A 26,168-nucleotide genomic window follows, 5' to 3' on the forward strand; every position below is an offset into this window, starting at 1 on the left:
CCGGCTACAAAATTATTACGTAATCAGACACGGCAGCATTATTTGTTCTAAATAAAGTGCAAGCAGTGCATGGTGGTTTAACAAACCGTATAATAAAATCTATATATAATTGAAATCGGGTTAGGCTTTAAAAAAACGAATTTAAACGCGACTATAGGATAATACGTTTTTAAGCTGGGCCTAGGAACCTTAGATCATGGAAGCTTTTCTTGCGGAAGCAATAAGTGAACGGACCCATCTGCTAAACACAAAGCTAGCGGCGCTGAGTTTTCACACGTTTGAAATTTAAACCTTTTATCCATCGTATGTTTTGGAAGCATTTTTAAGTAAACAATGGACCACAGTTCGATTGAACAGCTGGCAGAAGGCTCTTCCATCCCCGGGAGGAAGAGGAAAGAAGACAAAAAGAAGAGCAGGAAGAGGTCCTCTTCCTCGTCGTCGTCCTCGTCCAGTTCCTCAAGCAGAAGCCGGAGTCCTAAATCCTCCAAATCAACTTCTCGCAAAAGCCATGGTGACTCATATGTGACGATACTAAAATATATTAAATGAAAGATAGCGAAGCTGAACAATAGGTCGATGCCTCCTCAATGAGGCCTGATGTTAGCTCGCAAATGCTAACTGTTAGCAGTGGACACATGAAGGTGGAATCGCTGAATGTTGTAATATGTCTCCTTGTTACTTTGTGTATACTCTTTTTAATACTTTGTATCGATCATTAATGTTCTACTCAAATTCCCTTGTGCTGCAGATACTAAAACCAAAAAGAAAAGAAAACGAAGTTCCTCGTCATCCTCGTCGTCCAGTTCTTCATCATCCTCCTCAACTTCAAGTGATGAAAAAGCGAAGCGGAAGAAAAGGAAGGCGAAAAAGAGGAAGCTGAAAAAAGAAAAGGCAAAGCTCAAAAAACTAAAGAAGAAGGAGAAGAAGAAGGAAAAGAAATTGGCCAAAAAGTTGGCCAAGAAGACGGAGGCTCCCATCCCGCCCCCACCGGTGGTGGTGGAGGTGGTCCCGTCCTTCCTTGAGACCTGGCAGAGCGAAGACGCAGCGGCGGAACTCGGGCCTGGTACGTCCTCCAACATGTGTTCAAGTGACTGAACCATATTGTAACGCCCTGAAAGTGTGGTTATAATAATGTACACTTTGTGTCTCCAGTGATGACGGACGAGCAGAAGGCCCGGCTGTCCACCAAGAGGCCCCTGACCAAGGAGGAGTACGAGGCCCGACAGAGCATCATCCGCAGGGTGGTGGACCACGAGTCAGGACGCACCAGGTCTGTTGAACATGCGCCCAGCTTTCACTTAGGTTGGCCGCTGTCGGCCGACCGAGACAACGTCTCGTCGTTCCAAAATAACAGGGTAGCACTATCCCTAACGCAGCAGAGCCGCAAGACGCAGAACAGGCCTGCTTCTTTCATTGTAAGAAAAATAACAGTAACCTCAATTTAAAATACAGTTGTGGTTGATTTTATAATTGTCATTTCTCAGTCTGACGCGATAGACGGTCAGATCGGACTGCGGAGCTCTTTGCAGTTTTGATTATCTGGTTAGAATCCAGCTTGGATCTCCTTAGTTTCTTTGCTGAACATTCAATGGATAGGGAAATAAATGAAAGAACTTGTTTCCTCAGACTGGTGAGGGGAGAAGGGGAGATCATCGAGGAGATGGTCACGAAGGAGAAACACAAAGAGATCAACAAGGTAACTTGTTCAACAACTGTTTGCAACATTATTTCATTAACTCAGTTATGTTTAGTGTCTTAACCATGTCACTCCCTGCAGCAATCCACCAAGGGAGACGGAAATGCCTTCCAGAAGAAGATGGGCCTCAACAGGTAGAGAGGAGGCCAAGGGCTGAATGCACTTCAAGAGGGCTGCCTCCCAAGCTGATATAGTTGTTGAAGTGTGGTCAGTGGGGAGAAGGACCCGGCCCTTGTAATGGCCAGGCAGCCGCTCACTCCTAGTGTTGTCTAGTTATGTCAGGGAGATTAATTCACTCTACTGCAGTGCAGTGTGGTAAAGGTAGTTATGTCAGAGGTTAAGTCACTCTACTGCAGTGCAGTAGTTTTACTGTTTTAAGTGCACTGTATGACCGCCGCCTGGCTGAAACGTGCCAGTAGCCGATCTGCTTTGATCCCCGAAATGCAGATTAGCAAGCCTAGACACTTTAAAGATGTCAATCTTGTTTCCTTGTTTTTAAACTTTTTTTTTAATGTTAAATGATTTTTTTTTTTCAACTACAAGCTGTACAGTCATATGAACAACTTTCTGGGGTAATGCTATTTGAAGTCCTCAACAAGAAATAAAACTAATTTTCAGAAATCAAAAAAATATTGAGTCATTCTATTTATGTCTACACGCCTTTATCACTGCTCATGATCTTAAAGAAACTGCAGCTACAGAGGAGGTGGAAAACTGCTTGGACCGCATACCTGATCAGGCTGTGGAGACATGCTGACAGGCCTGCATGCTTTCTCATGCACTAACCGGCCATTAAGTGTATGTAATATGGAAATACTAATCAAAGGATTTACTTAGGATGCATTTTGTAGGACCATTTTCACACTGTCTATTGTATTATGAGCAGTAAAGAACGATGACATTTTTGGTTTTCTCAGCTGAAAGGATGCCCAAAAAAGACAATATTTCTTAAGTAGTTCTTCATGTTATTTACACATTGTACATACAAACATGGGAATGGATAAAATCAAGGTATCCAAAACCAAAAAAAGAAACTGCTTGTGCAATGAAAATATTTCCCAAGCTTTTACAAATGCATTGTATTTACAGCTCTGCGTGTAAGCCGTCTGTGCACTAGGAGTGGCAGAACATGGTCAGACTATTGGATGTTATATTATCAAGTTAAAAATAGTTCTTAGGATTAATGAAACCCCATGTTTTGTAAGCTAGCATATCCTCTCAACATGTTAAAAATAGACAATATATTTTTACCTTGGTTTATCGTTAACTGAAACATCCAGTTTTCTGGTAAAGTAACGTGTCCTCATTTTACCATACGGCACACTGCATTGATGTTCTGCACCCTGTCCACAAGGTCACCTTAAAATACTACTGGTGAAGCAGCTTGGATAACCCAGACCCGGTTAGGAGAGGGGTTGTAAGGCAGGGAGAGGGAACATAAAGGCCGTTATTTTCTGTGTCTGTAGCAGAACCAGAACGGACTGCCCAGACGCTTGGCTTGAGTGCACATATTATACAGACTTTCATTTTCTCGATCAAATGTGTACATGATGGGTGATCTTTAGTAGCAGCGACAATTTTTATTCAACGTTGACTATTCTGGACTTTTAGTTGATGACCAAATACATCTCCCACAACCGGGGTCATAAGAGTGTTGCATACATTAAGAGGAGGGGGCTCCACTGGGTAGTTATTTACATGTATGGAAGAACGCAGTCTTCTAACGCCATCTCAAATGGTGTTTTTTACACTTGTTGCAATAACAGTTATGTGCTTTGGAGTAAATTAGGATGTATTTCTGACGATTTTGACACAGTAAACAGATTTTCTCTCCAATAGGCTCTGGTACGGCGTGCCATCCACAGATAGAGGCAACGTTGTGGTAGTCAATGTTGCAAATTAATTCTTAATCTTCTAGACCAACAATAATCTGGGCTTTAGCTTTTTGTAATCATCTTTTGTCAATGTCCTTCCTTCCATGTGTTGAGTTACATCTGTCTGTCCACTCGGTCTGAGAAAATGACTCATCTGACCCCCTGCGCCAATCAGAAACCTCCACACGTCACCTGACAGATCAGCCAGCCCGTGCCTGCCCAGGGACTATCTTTAGACCTGGGCCTTCACCTGATTGTCAAAGCATCTTCACATTCTAAGCAGGGCCGGATCTGTGGTGTGGAGAGGAGAGTATTGCACATTTCTGCAGACGTTTGCTCTATGCCTTCAGAGCGGCTCATTGTACAGAGTTTGAACGATTAAACCCAAAGATGGTTTTACCACTTCGACCAAACGGCACAGCATGAACTCTAAACCCTGTTGAATTTAAAACTTTTAAAGCATATTGTACAGAATTTTACAACTCGCCAATTTGCTGTGAAGATGTTGCAATTGTCAGAGCAACCTTAACCTAAAAATAAGTATCTAGAAACACATTCATTGCCTCATTTACAGCGTAGGAATACCAACAGGATGACCATACTTTGACATTTCCAAAATAATCGGAATAATCATACGCTATACTATACTATACCATTAACGCAATTCTGGTGATTGGAAAGCATAACCCAGATATTACAGGGACAATACTGTGCCAGGCAGAGACATAGTATTGGCTACTGCAAATAAAGTACAGAAAAGAATTCTAAAATGAATCACAATAAACCAGCTAAAATAAACGGAAAACACCCTCCCCAAAAATCTATTTCCTTAAAGATCTGTTTTCATTTAAATAGCAATAATTAAAATGTAAGGTGTACTGAATTGATGCCGTTTGGTCCGGACGACACTCGAGTCCCTAAGAGGATCCAGCAACCAGATGTACGCTCCAAAACAGCGTGACAGAACACTATTTACAGGCCCTGTGGGCTCAGCTCTGGAGACACATACAGCAGATCGCTCTCCAGCTTTTGGATTTGGCACAATCCCCACAGCAGTGGACCCCTGGACCCCTGGAGCAGTGACAGGTCTGCCCCATCACTCACACTGTCGCACTGCAACACGTCAGAACACCACCAGAAACCAGGAACACTCAACTGTCACCTTAGTCTAAGGGTACAATTCAGTGGTTTTCTCAATCTTTTCTCCCCCTTATGTTCAGAGTATCCTGAGTCTGTGAGGAGTCAGTAAAACAGGGAAGAACGTAAATGCATAGATTGTTTCTGTGGCCATAAAAGTACAAACGCCAGCAACGCTTGACATGGCTGCCATTGTTTTCAATAATGTTTGCCAGCAGGATATTACATTAAATCCTTTAAAATCATTGCTAAATAACTAACATAACTAACAGCACACTATATCGGTAAAGTGCCTAAATGTTCACAATCTCTACCAACGATGGCTAGAAGTTGTGTGGTTGGATGGAGGATATTACCAGGAAAAGAACCAGTCCACTTCCTGGAGGTCAGGATCATCTGCCAGGACATACAAGGCCCGTTCTTAAATAGCATTTCATTTATAGCAGAGCTTAATGTCACTAGCAGACAGCGAGCCGTCAGCCTCAGCAGGGGAGGGGGGCCGTCCGGGGGGGGGAAGGAAGGGAGGATCAATTCAGCCGCCTGCCACCAGGGAAGCCGGTCTTCATCCACCGTTCCTTGTTGTAAGACGGCACACTGTCGGGTGGCCATGTTGTATTAATGACACATAAATATATACTCAGTAGTTTACAAGTAGGTAAATGTCAGGACCTTGACTTTAGTAGATCTGATATTGGACAAGTTCTTGCTAAGTAAAGTTCTTTGTTGAAAAATATCTAAATGCCTAATTTTCTTTGAAAAAAAAAGTTGTGATTGGTTGATAAAAGTAGGGATCGTTTATGGTGTCATTTTAAAAAAACAGTTTGTAGCACCGACAGTCGTCCACTCTCATCCGGTGCGAGCCAGCATTTGATCCTATCTTAATAAAAGAACACATCTTTTAAACACATCTTTGCGTGTCCTAAAATGGTGACTCATCGAGGCCCCCCTTTATAAGAAGTGGTTCCTTCCACGTGGTCCAGGGAAGCGACCGCAGATCCCCGCGCTCTTCAGCCTCACTTGGGGTTGAAGAGCGCGGGCTCCATCTTGGAGCGGCCCCAGCAATTGGCTGTGATGCTCATGCTGCGCCCCCCAGGGCCCAGGCCTGGCCCCTGGTCGGGGGCCCTCTCCAGCCGCTCCCGCCGCTCGCCGTCCGACTGGCTCTGCGTGCGCTCGGGCCGGCCACTGGGGCTGGTGGCGGGCGGGGCCACGGCGGGGGCACTGGGCGTGGGCTGGGCCGAGATGGTGCGCAGCAGGTGGTTCCTCTTCCGCAGGAAGTCACTGCTGGCGCCCAGGCCGAAGCTGCCCTTGCGCAGCACCATGCGGGCGCTGCCGCTGGCCTTGGCCGGCCGCGCCGCGCGGTGCCGGTGGTACTCAAGCTGGGACAGGTGGGCGGCGTAGCCCTCCGTGATGAACTGGGGGGGGGGGGATGCAGAAGGAGAGAGGGAAGAGGTGGGAGGGGAGAGCAGAGAGAGAGAGGGAGGAGGTGGGAGGGGAGAGCAGAGCGAGAGAGGGGGAGGAGGTGGGAGGGGAGAGCAGAGAGAGAAAGGGGGGAGGTGGGAGATAGAGAGTGAGAGATGATCATGAAAGTTAGCAGTATGGCTCACAGAGACATATAGGGAACACATATTTCTGACTTGCGTTGGCTTCAGTGAGCTCCAAACGCTTTAGAAGTCTCTGACCGCAGCTCTTTGGATGCTGGAGATGAGCGGTACCTGGCACTGCTGCTGCATCTTCTTGGAGGGCCGGCCCACGATGTAGATCTGGGAGGGGCCCAGGCCGATGGCTGTGTACACCGAGATGTCTTTGGTTGAACCGTAGCCAGCGAATATCTTCATGTTAGCCTGCCAGACGCGCATGAAGAGAGGAGGATAGAGAGTCTGTGTGAACAATGCTGGCTTTGTGTGTTCATCACAAACGCTTTATTCCTGGGGATATTTGTAGCGAACCGAACAGATTGGCAATATATATAGTCCTGAAGAAAAATGAACCAAAATACCACTGTGTGCGCTTTCGGCTCAACTCAACTGCTCCTAACAAACCGACCTATACCTTAAGACTGTAAGATTGTGTTACATTTTATCCACCCTTGTTACACAGCATCTGGTTAGATCCTGTTTTTTCTGGAGAGGTTGCTGCTATGCTGCTTTGGAATTTGCTTCAACCAACGGAAGTTTTTACTTCAACGGAAATGGTGGCGCTGACGTTTATGTGTCTATTGTTTAACCAGAACCAGAGAGACGTGTTTGTCCGACTGTGATTACACAAAACCTTGGAGGAGGTCCTCAGCCTCTAGCGAGTACAGAAACTCGTGAGTCTGAAGACCGACCCTCTACAAACACGCGGACAGCACACCCTTTCAGACCCTCCAGACCTCCCAGAGCCCCCAGACCTCCCAGTCCAGACCTCCCAGACCTCCCATACACCCCGCCCCCCCCAACGCCCCGGTCCCTGGCCCACCTCGGTGAGGGACTTGAGGAAGTTGGCCTTGTGTCTGAGCGGGTCGTGGACCAGGCCGTCGCAGAAGGACACGATTCCATGGGGGAAGTTGTGCTGGGAGAGCCAGGCCACCACGCGCTGCTTCTGCATGTCGGGCCGCCCCGTCACGTAGATGATCAGGAAGCCCAGGTCCTGCCAGTGTCTGCTCCCACACAACACACACAAGATGGAGGTCAAAACCTTTTTACCCCGGGGCCTCAGGGAGAGGGTCATGTTGTCTTTGGTTGGAGTTAGAAAGTTAGACAATTGGAAAACTAGACGAGCGTACATCAAACAAAGTCATCTAATTTAAAAAGCTAAGATATCACATGCAAACATTACCCCGCCCCCCCTTCCCAGATCTGATCATAGAATAACGAGTCATGGTCCAACATATCGCGTTCTGTTCAGACAACATTCATTAATAACTTATCATTTTCTATTGCTTATTTGACCTAATAAAGTGTGACCTTTCATGATCAGCTAAGTGCAGCGGTGATGTGTATCGTTGTGTTATTGACTGAGTGGTTATAAAGCCGTTCCGCTCCTCACCGGACCACGTCCACCGCCCCCGCCCGCACTTTGGGGTCGCTGCCCATGATGGAGACGCTCGCCGCGAACGAGCCGTCGATGCTGAACACCACAAACTCTGTCCCCCGCGGCAGCACCGTCAGGTAGCTGTCTGCAAAGGTGTGGTCCCCTCTGGGATGGGGGAGACAGGAGGGCGGAGGGGGTGAGAGACAGAAGGGGAGGGTGGAGGGGGAGGGAGACAGGAGGGGAGGGGGAGAGAGACAGGAGGGGAGGGTGGAGGGGGAGGGAGACAGGAGGGGAGGGGAGAGAAACAGGAGGGGAGGGTGGAGGGGAGGAAGACAGGAGGGGAGGGGAGAGAGACAGGAGGGGAGGGTGGAGGGGGACAGGAGGGGAGGGAAGAGAGACAGGAGAGGAGGGAGACAGGAGGGGAGGGGAGAGAGACAGGAGGGGAGGGTGGAGGGGGGGAGAGAGAGAGAGAGAGAGAGGGAGTCAGGTTGCTTTATTGTCCATCAGGTGTGACAGAGAATCACCAACAACAGCTTAAAGGAGAGATGTGGGTTGTGTACAGAATCAGCTACATGAATTTGTCTGTTTATTTCTATGGTTTGGCATCACGTCTTTCATTTAAAGGGCATGACAATAAGGTTGTATAAATATCTCTCTGTCTCTATCGAGAAAAGAGAAGAGCGGAGGTGAGAAAAGAGAGACTGAGGAGAAAGCAGAGGAATGGAGTGGAAAGGAGAGAGAAGAGAGAGGAGGAGAGGAGGAGAGGAGAAAGGAGATGAATGGAGTGGAGAGGAGAGAGAAGAGGCCTTCGTGTTCCACAAGACGCTCTTTGTCTAACTCCAATCCACAAACGCTCCTTGATGACACCCGGATGAGCTCTCGGCGGACTCACCGGACCACCATCTTGATGGGGTAGACCCCCACCCCCAGGCGCCGGTCCTCAGGCAGCAGGAAGGAGACGCGCCCGCTGCTGTTGGTCACCTCCGTGTCGAAGTGCACCCACTCCCCCGAGGGGGGCTGCGTCATGATGTGGAGGTCCACCTGCAATGCAGCCACAGGGTGAGTTAACAGAGACACTCCCGCACGCACACACACCCACCCTCTCCCGCCTCCAAACTGGGAGGGGCTTATTCACTAGGAGTGGCTTATTGACTGGTATGGGCTTCCTCACTGGGAGGGGCTTATTGACTGGGAGGGGCTGATTGAATGGGAGGGGCTTATTGACTGGGAGGGGCTTATTGACTGGGAGGGGCTTATTCAAGGGGCGGGGCTAAAACACCAACCTTCTCTCCGGTCAGGGTGACCATGTCCAGCGGGCCGTACATGAAGCGACCAGCCAGCAGCTGCTGGCCGCCCTCCGTGAAAACGGCGTCGCTCAAGCGGTGGTTGGCCGTCACGTTCTGCCCAGGGAAACAGAGACAGGGGAGCATATCAGTAACCTGCCCTGTTGGGAACCTGTGTCTACGTCTTATTGTATTAATGCTGTGTATACATCATGTATTATCAGATTGAAGCCTGTCCCAACTCTGATCTCAATACTACAGATATCATGAGCTCATGCCCTCACCGTCCTCTGATCTGATCTTTACTCTGTAGTGTGACAACTACACCCCCCTTTGGTCAGGGCTAGGCCTCAGTATGATAATGACCTAATTGACCACACCTAGAGTACTGGGGGTGGGGTTATATAAGCAGGTTTTCACTCTCCTTCAATTAGGCACCCTCGGTTGATGCAGGCACGCTATTAATTTACTCTTTCACATGGGCACTTTGCTTTATCTAATTATTTCCCCTAATCCTCACTCTTTGACTCTATATAGTCTCACATCTAACATACCGACAGATTCACCGCATCCAATTAGACATGGACCATATCCTTGCACTTAAACATTTATTATCCCTAGACATGTTTCACCTTATTTTGTACGATTTCAATGAATAACCTTTTTGATTTCAAATGTAATTCTGTTTGTTGACTCCCTTTATTATGTGATGGTGTACGAGTCCGCCGTTACAGTAGAGATCCCCACTCTGATGGGATCTCATGTTATCTTGTGGTATCATGCAATCCTGCGTGTTCTCTTGAACCTGTGGGATCATGTGATCTTCTTCTCACCCGGATCTTGACGTGGGTCCTCTTGCGGAGCCACTTCTCCCGGGGTTTGGACGGGGTGAACTCTGACACCTCCTTCCCGTCCAGCTCCAGGATACTGGAGTTCTCGTGTCTCATGACCTTCGACACAAACTTGTTTAGTAGTCACCTACGCCTGATCACAAACAGCAACAGGATCAGTGACTTGTGTTCCCCATAGAGTGCGCCGTCCCGGGGGGGTCGGTCTCTGAGCCCCAGCCCGGGTCTTACCTGCCGCAGCAGGAAGGATACCACGTCGGTGGACTCCCAGTAGGAGGCGTGGAAGAGGTGCGGCAGTGCCACCGTGGGGAAGGCCGTGAGCGCGTCGGGACAGTACAGTGCAAAGTCCATCCGCTTTGTGCCCCACCAGCGCGCTGCGACTGACAGGAGAACCACAGTGTTACGCAGGGGAACACTGAACCACTTGGTGGGTCGGGGCTAATCAGGGGGACGGGAAGCGCCTTTCAACACCAAAGTGTCCTCCTCCCCATACACACTGGATTCAACCTTCCAGCGTGTAGCACAGGATTAATGCCCTTTGAGGAATCGTTAGAAACCACGTTGAAAGAAGATTCGTAAAAAACGAGAGGAGAGCAAGAGGAGCTGCTTACCGCTGGATGTGACCTGATTTATGATCCAGAAAAGGGATTAGAAGGGAGTGAGGAAGACTGGTTAATGGTGTGGAGGACGTTTAGGCGTGAGCATGGAAAGATCTGAAGAGAACCTTCTTATTGATATCCTGAACCAGGTTATGGAAAACTGATGTAATCGCTCAGACATAATAAACCGGATCCTAAATGATTGTGATCCACGGCGCTGACGCAGAGAACGGCAAGAAAACCCAAACAAGTGAACAGCGCGAGTCCCAGGGAACACCGTGATCAGCACCAGCAGAAAGACAAAGCGGGTGGGTTGGGGGGGGGTTGGTGGTGAGTTAGACTGAGGACGCAGCCAGAGGATAGAGGAGGCCAGAAGCTGCTGGCCGGCGACCAGAGGCCGGGCAGAGCCCCCGTCCCGGGAGTACCTTGGTCCACCTCGGCCTGGGAGTCCAGGGAGACCAGGTCCGAGAAGGCGTGGTCCAGCCCCGCGGAGGGACACGACTCACACGGGCTGCTGGGGCCCCAGCCCGCGAAGCCCTCCTCATCGGGCTCTGGGGGAGGGGCCCGACCCGGAGCCGGGTCCGGGTCTGGGGGGCCTTGGAGCCGGTCCCTCCTACGCGTCTTGGGCGGACTCTTCAGGAAGAATTGCGACGAGAGGGCGAGTTGGGACAACAGGCTATACCTTTTGGATTGGTTAGTTTGGCTCGAGCGTTCTACGGACAAGGAGGGGAAATAAAGCATGAGAGATGATGAGCTGGTGAGCTGATGACGGCTACGAGACGATTAATGCTCTCCTAGACAATAACGGGCACGGTGTGACAAAGAACTCTCGGTGTCTCACACACAAATCAGCGCTAAAAAGGCTAGGTTACCAACGGTTAAAAGTGACGGTTTTCACAAAGCATGGCAGCTTTGGGAAGGTGGAACCTTTAGAACCGTCTAGAGGCTAGAGCCTGCGCTCTTGTAAACATCCGAGAGGAAGTGCTGTAACTGAGGGAGGAAGGGGGAAGGGTCAGACAAAAACAGAACACTGAACACAACAAAGGACTGGCCGCCTGAGCAACACTGCAAGAGGAGGGGGATGCAGGAGCGACCCAGGGGAGGCAGGGTCTGCATGCAGAACGCAAAACGGTTGATAAATGCAGCAACTGCGGATTGCATTTACATTGAGACAGTGAGTAAGAGTAACGAGGACATGTGTGAGAACCGAAGACATATACATCCCATATAGAACGTCCACATACATCCTGCTATTGACCACATGATGAGCCAACATATCCTGAAGGCTGCCATCGGTTTCTTTCCCTGGCTAAACCAAACCCTGACTGAGCTAATGCATACCTAAATTCTAATAACTTCAGATCTCAAACACTCAGACACTCTCTAAACGAACACATCAACATAGCCACAGCCTTTGCAGTTCTGACCTTATACCTTAACTTAACCGTCTCCATCACAGTAACCAAACATTTGACCTCAACATGACCAGCGCTTACAGACTACTTATGAAGAGGCTAATTTACAACCGTTTTCATTGCAGTTGTAGTCACACGCTTGTCTAACCAGAAGACATTTGGCCACCATGGGCTAGTCATGTTGCTAGAGGCAGCATCATGTCCTTGGATACTCTGCACCCGCTAGTTAGGTCAGTTAGGTAGCTAGCTCCACTTAGTCTTGCTAGGTTCTGCTAGCCTGGTTAGCCCCAGTTTATCAAGTTAGCTATGAGCTATGAAAAATCCTGTAAAACTTGGACCATGTCTTTGGTCAAGGATTTGCATACATTCATATCCGGCCAATGAAGTCAATGGTCCAACTTCTCTGGGATTCCTCTACGATTTTCATGACACACGTATGAAACATACACAATCATTTTTTTTTGTTTAGCGCCTGCTCGTCTAGCTAGATTCTGCTAGCCTGGTTAGCTCCTGTTTATCTAGCTAGATTCTGCGGGCCTCTTTAGCTTCTGTTTATCTAGCTAGATTCTGCAGGCCTCTTTAGCTCCTGTTTGTCTAGCTAGATTCTGCTAGCCGGTTTTCTCCCGTATGGCCTGTGAGATTCTGTGTGTGTAGAGTCAGAGTGAGAAGAGGCTGAGAGATAAAAAAAGAGGGAGAAAGAGAGTGAAGGGAGCGTGAGAGTGTTTTTTGCGAGTGAGAGAATGAGAGCGAGAGAGAGAGAGAGAGGAGAGAGGAGTGCAGCATGTTGGTGGTGATAACTTACTGTTGGCTATGTTGGTGGCAGTGTAACTGTCTGCCATCCCTGACACCTGGCTGGCCATGCTGACCTCACTGGCCCGCCGCAGGCCCCTGGAGTGGGGGCCCGGTACGGGGGAGGTGGGGTTCGAACTGTCCATGAAGACACCACCATGAGACTGAACAACATCTGCTATTGAGCCAAAACAAGGAGATCCCGTTAGACACAGACGCCACAGGGAGGAGGAGGGGGACAAGGGATGGTCAATGGGTGGCGATGGCGCCCCGGAGATGAGACGTAAAACACTGGGGTTACAAACAGATGAGGAAACACTGTGGTTATATGAAGACATGCCCATAAGGTTTCCACGGAGCGGCCAGATGTAGACGATCTCAGATACGGCCCTAAAGGTCTTGTATGCTTACACAGTGCTGACAGTACTGTGATCAGGATAAGTGAACATTAGTCATTCAAGCATTTTTACCTTAAAATGACTAATCGAGGTCACAGAACTCATACCGACCTTTGCCGTGGAAACATTATGGGATTGGCATTCAGCGCAAACACATTCAAATCCTGCTTGAAAAAAGGTCATCAAAGAGAAACGCTTGTGACCTTGTGACCGCAGGACCGGCAAAAACACACAAAAACAAGACGGACCACAAACACACACGTTTCAGAAGGTCACCCAGCTTCTCCATGAGCAGGTTGGGGATAAGTGTAACTTTTGCGTTTCCAAGTATATATTCATATTGGCATATCCGGGGAGAGTCCGATATAGGAGGGTCCTCCTCAGAACCAGTTTGCTAACGACTGAGAACATTTCTTAACCTTTCTTTGAGAATCGGTTTAGTTCTTCATCAAGTAAACTGCGTATTTGAGTGGTGACGTGCACGTGAGGAGCGTGCACACTGGCACAGAGAGAGCAGAACTATGCCGAGAGATACACTCACTATCAGCATCGCAGATGCCCTGAACGTACCTCACTCACGACACAACAGAGCAAACCAAAGCAGTGGAAACGGGGGAAAAGGACAGGCGAGGAAACACACTGGAGGAAGCAAACACGCACACGCGGTGACGGGGATGGGGTCGGGGGAGGTGACGGAGGGGCCGATACAGGAGAGGCTATACACACACACACACACGCGCGGGGGGGGATGGGTGTGGGGAGGTGGCGATGGCGGCGGAGCCGGCACGGTGATAGGGATGGGGATGTGGTAGGCGGCCGGAGGTGATAGATACAGGAGAGGCTACACACACTCCGGGGTGGCGGGCGGGGCCCTGAGGGGCCCGTCCGGCCAGTGGAGCAGCGGCACGGGGAAGCAGGTCTCGCTGATGGTCTCCGGGTAGCGCAGCGCTAGGGGAGGGGCGGGGTCGAGCAGCAGGGGGGCGTTGCTCTGCACTGTCTCCACTACCGGGGGGGGGAGGTTGAAGTAGGGGTGGGGGTCGTGGAGGGGTGGGGTGAGGTTAGGGGGTGAGGTAGGGTGAGAGGTGAGGTAAAGGTGGGGTTGAGGTCAGGGGGTGAGGTAGGGTGAGAGGTGGGGTAAAGGTGGGGTTGAGGTCAGGGGGTGAGGTAGGGTGAGAGGTGGGGTAAAGGTGGGGTTGAGGTCAGGGGGTGAGGTAGGGTGAGAGGTGAGGTAAAGTTGGGGTTGAGGTCAGGGGGTGAGGCAGGGCGAGAGATGGGGTGAGAGGTGGGGTAAGGTTTGAGGTCAGGAAGTTAGGGGGCCGGATCCCGAAGACGCAGGAGCAGGAAACAGAGAGAGGAGAGGAAGGACAAGGAGGAAGACACAGAAGAACAGATGAGGAACAGGACACGGGAGCCGGCTGGAGCTCTAGACCTCTGCATGCGGTACGCTGCCGCCACACACAGCCGTAGAGAACCCTTTTCCATCTCCCGGTTCCCAGACAGCCTACGCCCTACTCATCGGGAACCTAAGATGATCTTCATCTTGGCGGGATGAATCTCAACAAAACAATTAGCCTGACCCAAACACCCACGAGGGATTACCTCGTTTTTGCCCATACACCCTAGAGGACCAGGGGTGTGGTCGGCGAGGGGAGCTTATCGTAAAAAAAAGAAGAAGGTGAAATGGACTGCATTTATACTGACCACTCACCAGCGGCCACTCAAAAGGCTTACGCTATTGGCTAACATTCGCCCATTCATGCACACATTCACACACCGACGGCGGCGTCAGCCATGTTAGGCGACAGCCAGCTCGGCAGGAGAAGTCAGGGTTAGATGTCTTGATCAGGGACACCTCGACACTGGGAGGAGTCGGGGATCGAACTAGCAATGAGCCACATGCCGCCCCCGATCCTGTTTGCCCGAGTGTATCTAATCAACGGGCTGCATCCATCGGGGCTCACCCAGTAGGGCGGAGTTCCCGTCGCCCAGGGGGAAGCGCTGGTAGCGGGGCACGTTGAAGGGGGGCAGCAGGTGGAACTTCTTCTCCAGGAGGGGCTCCAGGCGAGAGGCCGAGGGGTCCGCAGGGTGGAACAGGTTGTACACCTGCTGGCACGCGGGCCTCAGCGTGGCCACTAGGGGGTGACGGAGAGACACTGGTTACTGCTTTGGCATTGGAACAGGTTTATTTTAGAGAGAGGGAAAGAGAGACAAAGAGAGAGAGAGAGGGACAGAGAGAGAGAAAGAGACAGACAGAGAGAGGAAGGTAGAGAGAGATTAAAACTGTGAATCTACTGAAATCCTCTACATATCTATTCTATTTCTCTTAAACTTTAGAAAGTTGAACCTCAAGACCATCATAAGAACATCTAATGTAGCATGAGGACTGTCTTATATATTAAATATAGGAATCCTAATCTTTTATATTGGTTTGCATTCACATTGCCAGTTTGACGCATGCACACAAAAGACAACTATGTTGATAGCCTAGTTGATAGTTCATGAGCCTAGGTTCATGTTCAAAGGTCATTTTCGTAGGCATACCTGTGTGACTTCCTGCTCACAGTCTGTATTTACAGCAGGGCTGTGAATGCTGTATGCAGTCGGCTGTATTCTGAGATGAATCATTAAAACTAAACCCCTATCCTATCATCAGCTTTAAACCCGGGGAACTAGTGGAGAATGTGTGACCTAATCCTTCTTTCCTTTGTGTGTGAAAGTATAGCCTGACTTAAAGGCCTGTGAGGACTAAACATAAGAGACAGAAAATAAGGTTTGGGGAATTTTCCAGGATCCAAAGAAACACCTGCTTCTCTGTGTGCTTTGCTCTGTTAGAACAGGATTATCTTTCCTCAAACATGAGGAGACGATGTGCTGTTTGCTTTGGGTGGAACTTCGCCATATTAGATTGCTACGCTATCATGTCCTATGTCTCTACTCCTCATAAGGGCATATGATCTGACTCGAACAAGAGCAACACAAAGCAGGCGGATGATGTCAGATATCAGAGTGTCTCCACACGGCCTGGAGGTCCTGGAGACTCCCCTCTCAGATTCACTCTCTGTTCCGCTCCCATGACGGTGCACCAAACTAAGTTCATGTGTTCATCCTGCTCCCTGCTCAAACACACACTTACTGAGGCAATCTGAGAACTGCACCATGCAAAGCACAACATTATAAGAACTATTTTACCTCACATGTCATGGCACTGATGAACTCTTGACATGTCCCCTCTCCCACTCCCCTTTACCAACGATATAGCGGTTCAGATACGGTTTTATATACTCTATCTGAAGCTGATTGTGTAATCGCTGTCTGCCTGTCCTGGATGTTTCACTGGGTTGGTGTTTCGTACTGTGAATCCAAAGACACATTTCCAGAAAAAGACAACGAAGACCATCCAGCGACCTGATGGCCGCTGACCCTGGGTCAATGAGGATCTAAAAGGAGCTCTTTGTCCCTCCCCTCCCTGCTTACCGTCCATCACGGGGACGACCGTCTTCCGCAGGGCGAGCACCAGCCCCAGGGGGGAGCCGAACATGAAGAAGTCTGACACCTCGAACTCAAACTTCCCCAGGGCGCCGGCGTCCAGCATGGTGCTGCTGCTGGAGCGCCGCGACACGCCGTCGCTGCGCAGCACGTTGGAGTGCAGGCTGGAAGCAGTCAGGTAGTAGTTAGTTAGTAGTTGATGCTGGTCAATACTACTCAAGGCCGGACAACGCTAGTCAAGGCTAGTCAACGCTGGTCAATGCTAGTCAAGGCTAGTCAACGCTAGTCAACAATAGTCAACGCTAGTCAATGCTAGTCGAGGCTAATAAATGCTAGTTAATGCTAGTCACCAAAGCTAGCCTGCTGTTTGCGAATGCCACAAAATATTTAGAGTGGCGAAAGAAACGGTATGTCAAGTTGACAAAAGTTAGTGATAGTGAGACAGAGACAGCTCCATGCCAGCATGGAGCAGCATTTAGTGCTGGGGATGCATTGAGATGCATTGAGTACATCTCCATGCTACTGCTCCATGCTAGCATGGAGCAGTAGGATTTTGACGCTAAGAACATCAGTGCATCACCACGCTAGCATTAACTAGCATTAACTAGCATTGACTAAAATTGACTAGCATCAACTAATGATGCACTGATGTACTGGGTGCATCACTTAGCTACTCTTTCTAGTACTTCAGTGGCTCTCAGGTCGTGGCCTATTCGTTCAGTGTACACCACAGCACACAGTACGCCCACCTGGACAGGAAGGCGTGGTGCTGCTTGATGGTGTCCACCTCGTAGGTGGAGGAGTCGCTCCTCTTGCGGGCCAGCGGCTTCTTGGTGTCGTCGGAGGGGGAGGAGCCGGAGCGGGGGATGTCTATGTTGCTGCGGCTGAGGTGGCGGCTGGCCTCCAGGCTGGGGGACGTCAGGCCCTGCCCGCAGGGCACCATGCAGCCCGGAGACAGCAGGTCCTGGTCCTGTTACAGAGCGGCGAGGGGAGCCCGTTTCACTGGCAGGAAGAGAGCTTCATCACGGAGGGGCTGCTCAAGAACACCTGGGAGAAGGGTGAAGGTCTACCAGCGAGCCGATACGCTCCCTTACAACAGTGGTTCTCAACCTTTTTGGAGCAAACGCCCCCTGACCTTACCCTGATGCCCCCCCAAAAAATGAAAAAGAAAAATGACGTTCTCAGCGCCCCCCTAGGTTGTGCGAACACCCCCCCCCCTGTTGAGAAACCATGCCCTATAAGAACTATAGCAAGTCATCAGGGGGGGGGTGGAAGACAGATAGAAGACAGTTCTAGCTAGAGCGCAGCGAGCCTCATGGATAATGGAGGATGGAGAGGTGGTCTCCTACCTGCAGCCTGACTACCTCATGGATGAGAGATTGATAAGAGGTGGCCTCATGGATCGGAGGTGAATGGGGGGGGGGGGGGGGGGGGGTCTCCTACCTGCACGCTGACCACCGACCCTCTGCGGCTGCTGTTCTGGCTCTCGTTCACCGTCTGGTTGCTGGTGCAGAGGGCGTCGAAGCCCAGGATCCCGCCCACGCAGTCCCCGATCAGACACACCTGAGGACACGAACCAGTCGCTGTTTACTCCCACTGCATTTAGGGGCCCCTCTGACTCTCCCCTTTGCTCCCACTGCATTTAGGGGCCCCTCTGACTCTCCCCTTTACGCCCACTGCATTTAGGGGCCCCTCTGACCCTCCCCTTTACTCCCACTGCATTTAGGGGCCCCTCTGACTCTCCCCTTTATGCCCACTGCATTTAGGGGCCCCTCTGACTCTCCCCTTTACTCCCACTGCATTTAGGGGCCCCTCTGACTCTCCCCTTTATTCCCACTGCATTTAGGGGCCCCTCTGACTCTCCCCTTTACTCCCACTGTATTTAGGGGCCCCTTTGACTCTCCCCTTTACTCCCAATGCATTTAGGGGCCCACTCTGACTCTCCCCTTTATTTCCACGGCATCCCCATTCTCCCACTGCATGTATCTTCCCATGGTCCCAGTGCAGGCTCCCATCATGGTCCCAGTGCGTGGAGCTCACCTGGCCGGAGAAGGAGTCTCCGTTGAGCGAGCGCAGGAAGTCGGTGTACACCTGGTTGGCCCGCAGCACCACGGTGGCCACGGCCTCCTGGTACTGGGGCGAGGAGGTGGCCAGCAGGGGCAGCGCGGCCAGGGGGATGTGGTCCTGGCTGCTGGACAGACAGCCCTCGTCGTAGCTGTACGGACTCAGACTGCAGCACAGAGCAGCGTGTGTTACGATAATAACCCTGACGTGGTGGTGCGCTCCAGAGTCTATGAGTCTGGGTTTATATCTACGTGTTTATGAACCAGACGGCAGCCAATCAGAGAAATGCAGTGCAAAAATAAACCTTGATTCCTCAGTGCTTTTCACAGGCCCTTTGAGTCTTAATTTACTCTCTGTATATGGCTTTTTTCTATATATGTGTGTACATTAAATATCTGTTCATACATGTTGTGCTTTGTTGGTGGTTTGTTGTTGTGTGTGTGTGTGTGTATATATGTGTGTGCACGCGCGTGTGTGCGTAGAAATGTATGCATGTACTTGTTCACGTGTGTTTGTGTGTGTGCGAGCGTATGTGTATGCGTGTGCGTGAGTGTGCGCGTATGCAAGTGTGTCTGTGCGTGCGTGCGTGCGTGCATGTGTGTATGCGTATACGTCCGTGTGTGCGTGCGTGCCTGTGTGCGTGTGCGTCCGTGTGTGCTCACTTGGAGACCAGGCTGAAGGCCTCGGCGCAGATGGCGGGGCAGGGCACCAGGCGCAGGGCGATGCGGCCCAGCGCGGTGGGGTAGTGCACGCGCATCACGCCCTCGAAGGCCCCGCTCAGGGTGTTGACGTCTGCCTGCTTGCTGCTGGCCTCTCCCCCGCCCGTGTCCAGGATGTTGCCCCCGTGCAGCACCAGAATCAGCACGTGGATGTTAGAGGGCTGCAGACCCTGCTGGGACGAGCAGTCCTGCACACACACACACACACACACACACACATACATGCACACACACACACACAGATACGCACACAGATACAAGAACACACACGCACACACATGCAGAGGTAAGACCAGGTGAGACGAGACAGAGATGATGAGGTAGCTCAGGGATTTGTTAAAGGTCACAATAGAAGGGCAAAGAAAATTGTTGGTAAAAAAAAAAGCATGACAATCAAACTCAAACAAATACACAGGAATTGACTAACACAATACCAAGTGGATCAGGGCCCAGCCCTCATGGCGGAGCTGTTTCACTGCAGTGATGATCATTTAACCTTTTCATCAGTAACAGTCCTACTGCCGGTATCATAATTGTTGGGAGTTATGGAGTGATTGTGCTGACTCAAGACCAGTCCTCTCTCAGCTTTTGTGTCCATCTTTACAAAAACTGACTGCTGGACAAAGAGGCATACGCAACCACTTCAATGCTGTTCTGGACTGTTTACATGGCTTCCATTCATCCCCTTTGCCTCCAACATTATACACTTTATAAAGGGGGCGTGTTCTAGACAAGCCAAAGTGCATGCTGGGATATAACACCGTTTTGGACACCCTTACATCTCCCTTAAGGGTACCAATATTTACGAAGAGCAACTATGTTTAACCAATTCCTACATTTAAACCGCTGTCAACTAAGGCCTCATGGCAGCAGGAAAATGATGAACAGACCTCAAAGCTCTCGTGTTTCCAAACGAAGGTTCACGGCCCACCAGGGGGCTTCTCAAGACCCTCTGATACATCCTCAAACTCTCTTCAAACAGGACCAGGACCAGGACACCCCCCCCCCCCCCCCCGACCAAATAAACAACAACAAAACAACGACAGCAGCCACGCTATTCAGATAGTCGGACAGTTCTCAGAGAAGCAGCAAACACGTCACGGGTAACAGGTCACAGGTCACAGTTCACGGACAAACACGATGGGGCAGCTTCACAGGTGAGTTGTCGGGGGGAGGGCGCTGGGTTTGGGCAGAGGGGAGAACCAGCTCCCTGGGACAGGTTGTATCAGAAGCTACTTCAAGGACCACAATGCAGCAGGGCACAGGGGGAGGGGGGGGGGGGCCACGACATGTTTACTTACTGACTGGTGTCGGGTAACGGTGATGGTGGGAATAGTAGAGCTAGCGGCTCGGCCTCTAACAGGGCCACGCATCTGAACACAAGAGGACAGAGAGGCTTGATGGACAGAAGCCCACCTCCAATCCCGGAGCAGAAATAGCATTTGCAATGACCTGTGTTTCACCAGCAGGGGGCGCTGTTGCTGCAGATTCATTTTCATGTGGTGTTACTCTTAAACACAACCGTTCCTAGTTTAAGAGTTGTGCTGCGCTTCTTCAATTTGACCGCACCTTTTGTTCAGTAAAATAAAATAGAGGATGTTAAGCAGCTGCCTCTGGATCGGACCTTCCTTGAGACCTTTAAAAGAGGACACAGCGGAGGTTCTGCTGAGACCAGGCGCTCGCAGAATGACAGGTGGGCCTACCTCGTCCAGTCGCTCCTCACTGGCGGTACTTTCATAGTCCACTGTCATTTCCTTAAAGAGTGCACCTGCACACACACACAGAAAGACACACTTTAACCACAATAAGGTCACAGAAAAGCAGGTGTTGTTTCATCACCGGAGCAGATCTTCGCTCCTACCCGCGGTCCCATCTGCGTCGGCGGCCTCGATTTTGTCCATGAGGTCGTTGGAGTTCCACTTGGAGATCTCCTTGGGGAAGACATCCTCGTTGTCCGACAGGTCCTCTGGGGACACAGGAGAACACTCAGGGTCAACTTCATGTTACGTTCTCCTCTGGAGATACAGGAGAACACTCATGGTCATTGGTCACCTTCATGTTATATATGTTCTCCTCTGGATGACCATGAGAAGACCACTCATGATCAACTTCATGTTTTGTGTATTCTCCTTCAGATCCAGAGGTGAACACAACCAGCTTCTTGTTAGAACACACCTCCTCACTGATCACTAGGCCTTTACTAAACAAAGCAACAACCCTCTGATTTAATAAGATATTGTTATCCCCTCAATAAGGAACCTTGCAGAATGCAGTTGAGTCTTAAGCGGTGGATACTTGCTCCATCAGCAGGTACATCCTGTATGATTACATCACTTCCTCCTACACATCGCCCCCTCTGATGGCTATTGTACTCAGATGCGTCTCCTACTCAAGATTCCAAGATATGTCCTAAATGGCGTGCAGCATCATCTCAGCCCACCTGGGAGGATGTTCACACAAAGATCTGAACAGCTCTGGGATCGTTTGAACCAGACCGAGACTGCATAACCCACTCTTTGGTAGGTAACTCTGGGATCGTTTAAACCAGTCTGCATGGCTTACATTGTGGAAGGTAACTCTGGGATCGTTTGAACCAGCCTGCATGGCCCACACTGTGGAAGGTAACTCTGGGATCGTTTGAACCAGCCTGCATGGCCCACACGGTGGAAGATAGCTGTGATGAGGAGGGTGTAACGTCTTTAAGTTGAGTGAGGGTCAACATGGTCAACATTGTTAACATGGTCAACAGGTCAACCTTTTGTCCAGTATTATTTATAATGGGGACATGAATAAGCCACTTCCTCACCATACGTTAACATTCAAACCATTAGAGTGCCGTGATGATATGTATTGCGATTTTATAAATATTGCAGTTTTGTCCATATTGATGAAATACGCAATCTGTTTTGTGCGATTTTATCGTAAGTATGGTTTTATGTGGTATGATTTGCCCTCCATTGATTTTATATGGAAGTGGCATATACATAATATGGTATTGGAATGATGTCAATGTAGAATAACTTGCTACCTCAGTGTTGCTGTTCTACAAGGATTCGATCCATAAATCTTGACTATAACATGGACCTTTTCTCTTCTCTAAGACACACAAAGTATCAGGACAGGGATTCTGCTGTCCAAAGTAAAGGACTCTTCTGATTACCGTATCTGGGGTGTCAGCGATGCAGATAACCAATTTATGCCTTTTCCTTCCTAAATCGAATTAATGCCAACTAATATAAGCTAATACAATCCTAAAAGAAAGAATGTTGAGAATCTTATTTCTTTTAGTGGACCTCTTTTTAAATTTGAATAAATGTTTTCTGTACACGATGTGAAGGTAAAGGAGCCATCCTTAATAAATGTTCACATGCTTTATGGATGCTGGTATGCATTTGTTAGTAACGTACTTGTAATTGTTTGTTGATAATCATTTAAAAACAGGGGTATGCAATAGGGCTTGTGTAACATTGCAACTTTAAATGTGGTTGACTGAACGGTATTCAATGCGATATTGTAACTCACAAAATGAATACGGCAAAATGAAAACATAAGGCAGTATACTTTAATGATTTCCGAATAACTTTTCCGACATGCATCCATGACAACCGACTTTAACATTCAACTTGATGAATAATCAAAATACTTGATAAGGAAGACTACGTCAGCAACATTAAAATATGGCATAGTTCTGCAAGTGGCTTTTATCCATAAGTCAACACAGGCATGACTAGGAGTTTATAAGTCATTCTTCCACATGTACGCTTTGAGGCCTGCCGTGAGCCTGAGGAGATTCATGACTAATGCCGTGAGGCGGAGGTAGGGGAGGTCAAGTGCGTTTGACAGCATGAGCGATTGACGGACCGTTCGACCGATTGATGAGCCCAAGGAGACGGACGGGAGAAAGTGTTGCAGGACTTCCAGCCCCACCTCATCTATTGCATCTGAAGGCCCAATGCATGCTGGGTATCTGAGAAGCTTAAGAACTGATCTGTGATTGAAAAGATGCACGCAGAGTCAGACGGGGATGGGGGGGCAGAGCAGGTAAGCAGCTAACCAAGCACATTAAAGCAGAAATACATGCAGGCCACATCTGGGAGTTTGGTGCCATATAAAGGTTAAAACACACACACACACCGCCGTACTGCCTAGCAATTAGCTATTCAAAACAATACTATGCACCCTCAGAATGTGTAGCTAAGATTTATCTTGCCCATTAATCACACACACACACACACACACACACACACACACACACACACACACACACACACACACACACACACACACACACACACACACACACTTAAGGGTGGAGAAACGTAGGAGAGGGAGCAGACTTTTCTTCCCTCTCTCTCTCCCTTATCAAAGGTCAGTGCAGACCAAAACCCACGAGGACGGCCCCTTTGTGGGGAACGGAGGTGCTTTGGAGCATGACGGGTAGTACTCTGATTTACCCTTAGATGGCAGCACACCCGGCCTGTTGTTACCCTGTAAAGCATGCGATGGCCTGTGCGTGTCTGGCTCTTTCTCTGGCAGTGTGACACACAAGCAGAAATGGCGCTTTACCGTGGGCATCGAAGAACTCCTCGTCGTCCGAGCTCTCCTCCGAGTCGCGGGCGATGCTCTGCATCCTCCACTCAGAGATGCTGTGGTGAGACGGGCTCACTGAAACACAGAGCACAGAGCTTACCGGGTGGACCGTTGACACACACACACGCACACACACACACACACACACCTGCTGACTAGTTCAAATATTATCCTATTATTAATTGGCAAACAATAACGAGGCAGCCCTGTCCATCAGAATCACAGAGTGCAGACTTCCCCCCCCCCCAACCCCCCGCCATGAGTATCATGAAGGACGGAGCGAGGGGGAGGAGAGGTCATCCTCCCAGGTTAAATCTGTGCTTTGAGGGTGTGAAGGACAGTGGTGGTGGGGGGGTGGAGGTGGTAGGGGTAGAGGGTGAAGGGGGCACAGCTGTGACTGTCAGCACACAGGAGAAAGCGGCAGTGGTGGGGGGCGGGGCATCCGCCTCCTCTGCCCTGTGATGTCACCGCAGCTAAAAATAACCTGGAGAAGCAGCGGCGGGCGGGAGCGAGGGGGAGAGAGAGAGACAGAGCGAGAGAGAGCGGGGGAGAGAGATAAGGCTGTGAGGCAGGGGTGACACCACAGCGAGGGTAGGGGGGGGGGGGGGGGGGCTGTCCTGACATGTGGCTGGTGATGTCAGAGCCTCTGCAGCTAAAAATAGCTGTGGCGCGCTGCATTGGGGGCAGTGGGGTGAGGGAGGGGGCGAGTGGAGAACACAGCCAGGATACGGAGCTGCGCATGGAGGAACCCCCCCGACAGTAGGAACACGGCCCTTCACTTAAACTGCTCACTGGAATTCAAAAGGAAGAGTTTTTCAAAACACCGGTGCTGTAATCTAACAGCAACACCGACACACACCAAAGAGACCTGTTACAGCACTGACAACCCACAGACACACACAAGCACCCCAATCCCCCCACACACACACAAACCCCCCCCCCCACACACACACACACACAAACCCCCCCCCCCCCCCCCACACACACACACACACCCCCCTCCCCACACAAGCGCACACCTACACACAGACAACCCCCCACACACAACCCCACACCCAAACACCCCTCACTCTCTCTCTCTCTCTCTCTCTCTCTCTCTCCCCCACACACACACACACAACCCCCTCCCCACATGCACGCACACCCCCAGACAGACCCCCCTCCCCACACACAAAACCCCAAACCCCGACACGCACACCCCCATACAAACCCCAACACCCCCAGCCCAGCCCGGGCCCTCACCTCCTCTCTTGGACGAGCGGGAGGAGCGGGAGGAGGTGGACCACTGCTTGGTGAGCGGGCCCCGGGCGTGCAGCGTGTCCCCGGAGGAGCCGGCCCCCTCCTCCGCCTCCGGGCCAGCGCCGCCACCGCCGCCGCCGCCGCCACCGGCGGCGTCCTTCACGGTGTCCCCCGGCGAGGAGGCTCCGCCGTGGGCCTCCGCCGCCTCCTCCGCCTGGCTGAACTCGGCCATCTTGGTGGCCAGCGCCAGCTGGGTCTCCAGCTCCAGCTGGCGGATGTCCTCCATGGTGAGGCCGTACCACTCGTCCTGCCAGCACCACGCCTGCCGGTGGGCCCGGACCATCACCTTCCTCAGACCTGGAGCAAGGCAGCAGGGGAGAAGCTCAATTGGGGGTGGGGGGGGGGGGGGGAGGTTTCCCTTGGTAACAAGGCAATGTGAAAAGGGGTCCCTGGTAACAAGCCAAGCTTCGTGTTCCGTCTCCTTGGTAACAAGGCACTAAATGACGTTCCCTTGGTAACAAGGAAATGAAGAGAGGTTTCCCTGGTTACAAAGCAAGCCTCCAAAGGCAAGTTTCTACCTAAGTTTGTTCTGATAAAAACGTGGCTGAGTTTCGTCCGCAGGGGGAGGGGGAGAGGTTCAACGGACCTGGGCGTCGGGGGGTACCCACCTACGTCATGGATGAAGCGCTCGATCTTGGACTGCATGCCCCAGTAGCGGAACTCCACCTTGCACAGCTTGTAGGCACACATGACGGGGGTGTCGCCGGGGCCGCTGTTGTACTCCTCGATCCAGTCGTCTCTCAGGGGCCCCCGCATCGTCTTGGCGGACTGGTAGAGGCGGGGGTCCTCCTCCTTCTTGTACTCGTGGGACGGGACGGGGTCCGTGACGATGTCGATGGGGTCTGGGAGAGAGGGGCTCAGCATCAGGAGGGGATGACGTCTCCAGACAGGAGGTCTGACGGAGAGGTCGGTGTTGGGCAGGAAAGGTTCTGCTCTGAATGTCTTCTCAGGGTTTCACC

At 50.7% G+C, this 26,168-nt stretch overlaps 2 protein-coding genes across 7 annotated transcripts in view; one reads left to right on the top strand and one right to left on the bottom strand.

The window, feature by feature from the left end:
* The first annotated feature begins 217 nt into the window (after nt 1–217).
* On the top strand, nt 218–2,280 carry arl6ip4 (ADP-ribosylation factor-like 6 interacting protein 4). The gene is made up of 5 exons (XM_079738832.1): nt 218–511; nt 749–1,063; nt 1,153–1,270; nt 1,627–1,696; nt 1,778–2,280. Exons 1-5 carry the CDS (start codon nt 334–336, stop codon nt 1,832–1,834), a joined length of 738 nt encoding a protein of 245 aa, XP_079594958.1. The 5' UTR covers nt 218–333; the 3' UTR covers nt 1,835–2,280.
* Nucleotides 2,281–2,625: 345 nt separating this feature from the next.
* Nucleotides 2,626–26,168, bottom strand: part of LOC307077373 (membrane-associated phosphatidylinositol transfer protein 2-like) — a 48,817-nt gene continuing 25,274 nt past the window's right edge. For 2 of the 6 annotated variants that reach the window (XM_079738778.1, XM_079738777.1), the window contains 21 exons: nt 25,818–26,051; nt 25,153–25,506; nt 23,887–23,985; nt 21,182–21,286; nt 21,024–21,088; nt 19,264–19,508; nt 18,578–18,767; nt 17,981–18,100; nt 17,287–17,507; nt 16,526–16,701; nt 15,013–15,183; nt 12,667–12,831; nt 10,875–11,162; nt 10,082–10,230; nt 9,836–9,952; nt 9,003–9,119; nt 8,612–8,760; nt 7,735–7,884; nt 7,165–7,345; nt 6,420–6,548; nt 2,629–6,119 (listed from right to left, as the gene is read on the bottom strand). In XM_079738778.1, coding sequence (XP_079594904.1) covers nt 5,721–6,119; nt 6,420–6,548; nt 7,165–7,345; nt 7,735–7,884; nt 8,612–8,760; nt 9,003–9,119; nt 9,836–9,952; nt 10,082–10,230; nt 10,875–11,162; nt 12,667–12,831; nt 15,013–15,183; nt 16,526–16,701; nt 17,287–17,507; nt 17,981–18,100; nt 18,578–18,767; nt 19,264–19,508; nt 21,024–21,088; nt 21,182–21,286; nt 23,887–23,985; nt 25,153–25,506; nt 25,818–26,051 — 3,824 coding nt within the window. In that variant the 3' untranslated portion in view covers nt 2,629–5,720. Of the gene's footprint in view, nt 6,120–6,419; nt 6,549–7,164; nt 7,346–7,734; nt 7,885–8,611; nt 8,761–9,002; nt 9,120–9,835; nt 9,953–10,081; nt 10,231–10,874; nt 11,163–12,666; nt 12,832–13,900; nt 14,054–15,012; nt 15,184–16,525; nt 16,702–17,286; nt 17,508–17,980; nt 18,101–18,577; nt 18,768–19,263; nt 19,509–21,023; nt 21,089–21,181; nt 21,287–23,886; nt 23,986–25,152; nt 25,507–25,817; nt 26,052–26,168 lie in introns of all 6 variants that reach the window. The other 4 variants (XM_079738782.1, XM_079738779.1, XM_079738780.1 and 1 more) reach the window with 4 other exon arrangements.

The sequence above is a fragment of the Pollachius pollachius genome (assembly GCF_949987615.1).
Source record: "Pollachius pollachius genome assembly, chromosome: 1".
NCBI lineage: Eukaryota > Metazoa > Chordata > Actinopteri > Gadiformes > Gadidae > Pollachius > Pollachius pollachius.

Coding starts and splice junctions, on each gene's coding strand:
- arl6ip4 (XM_079738832.1), top strand. CDS start 334: ATGGACCACAGTTCGATTGAACAGCTGGCAGAAGGCTCTTCCATCCCC. Junction 1,064..1,152: donor AGCGGCGGAACTCGGGCCTG/GTACGTCCTCCA, acceptor TTGTGTCTCCAG/TGATGACGGACGAGCAGAAG. Junction 1,697..1,777: donor AACACAAAGAGATCAACAAG/GTAACTTGTTCA, acceptor CACTCCCTGCAG/CAATCCACCAAGGGAGACGG.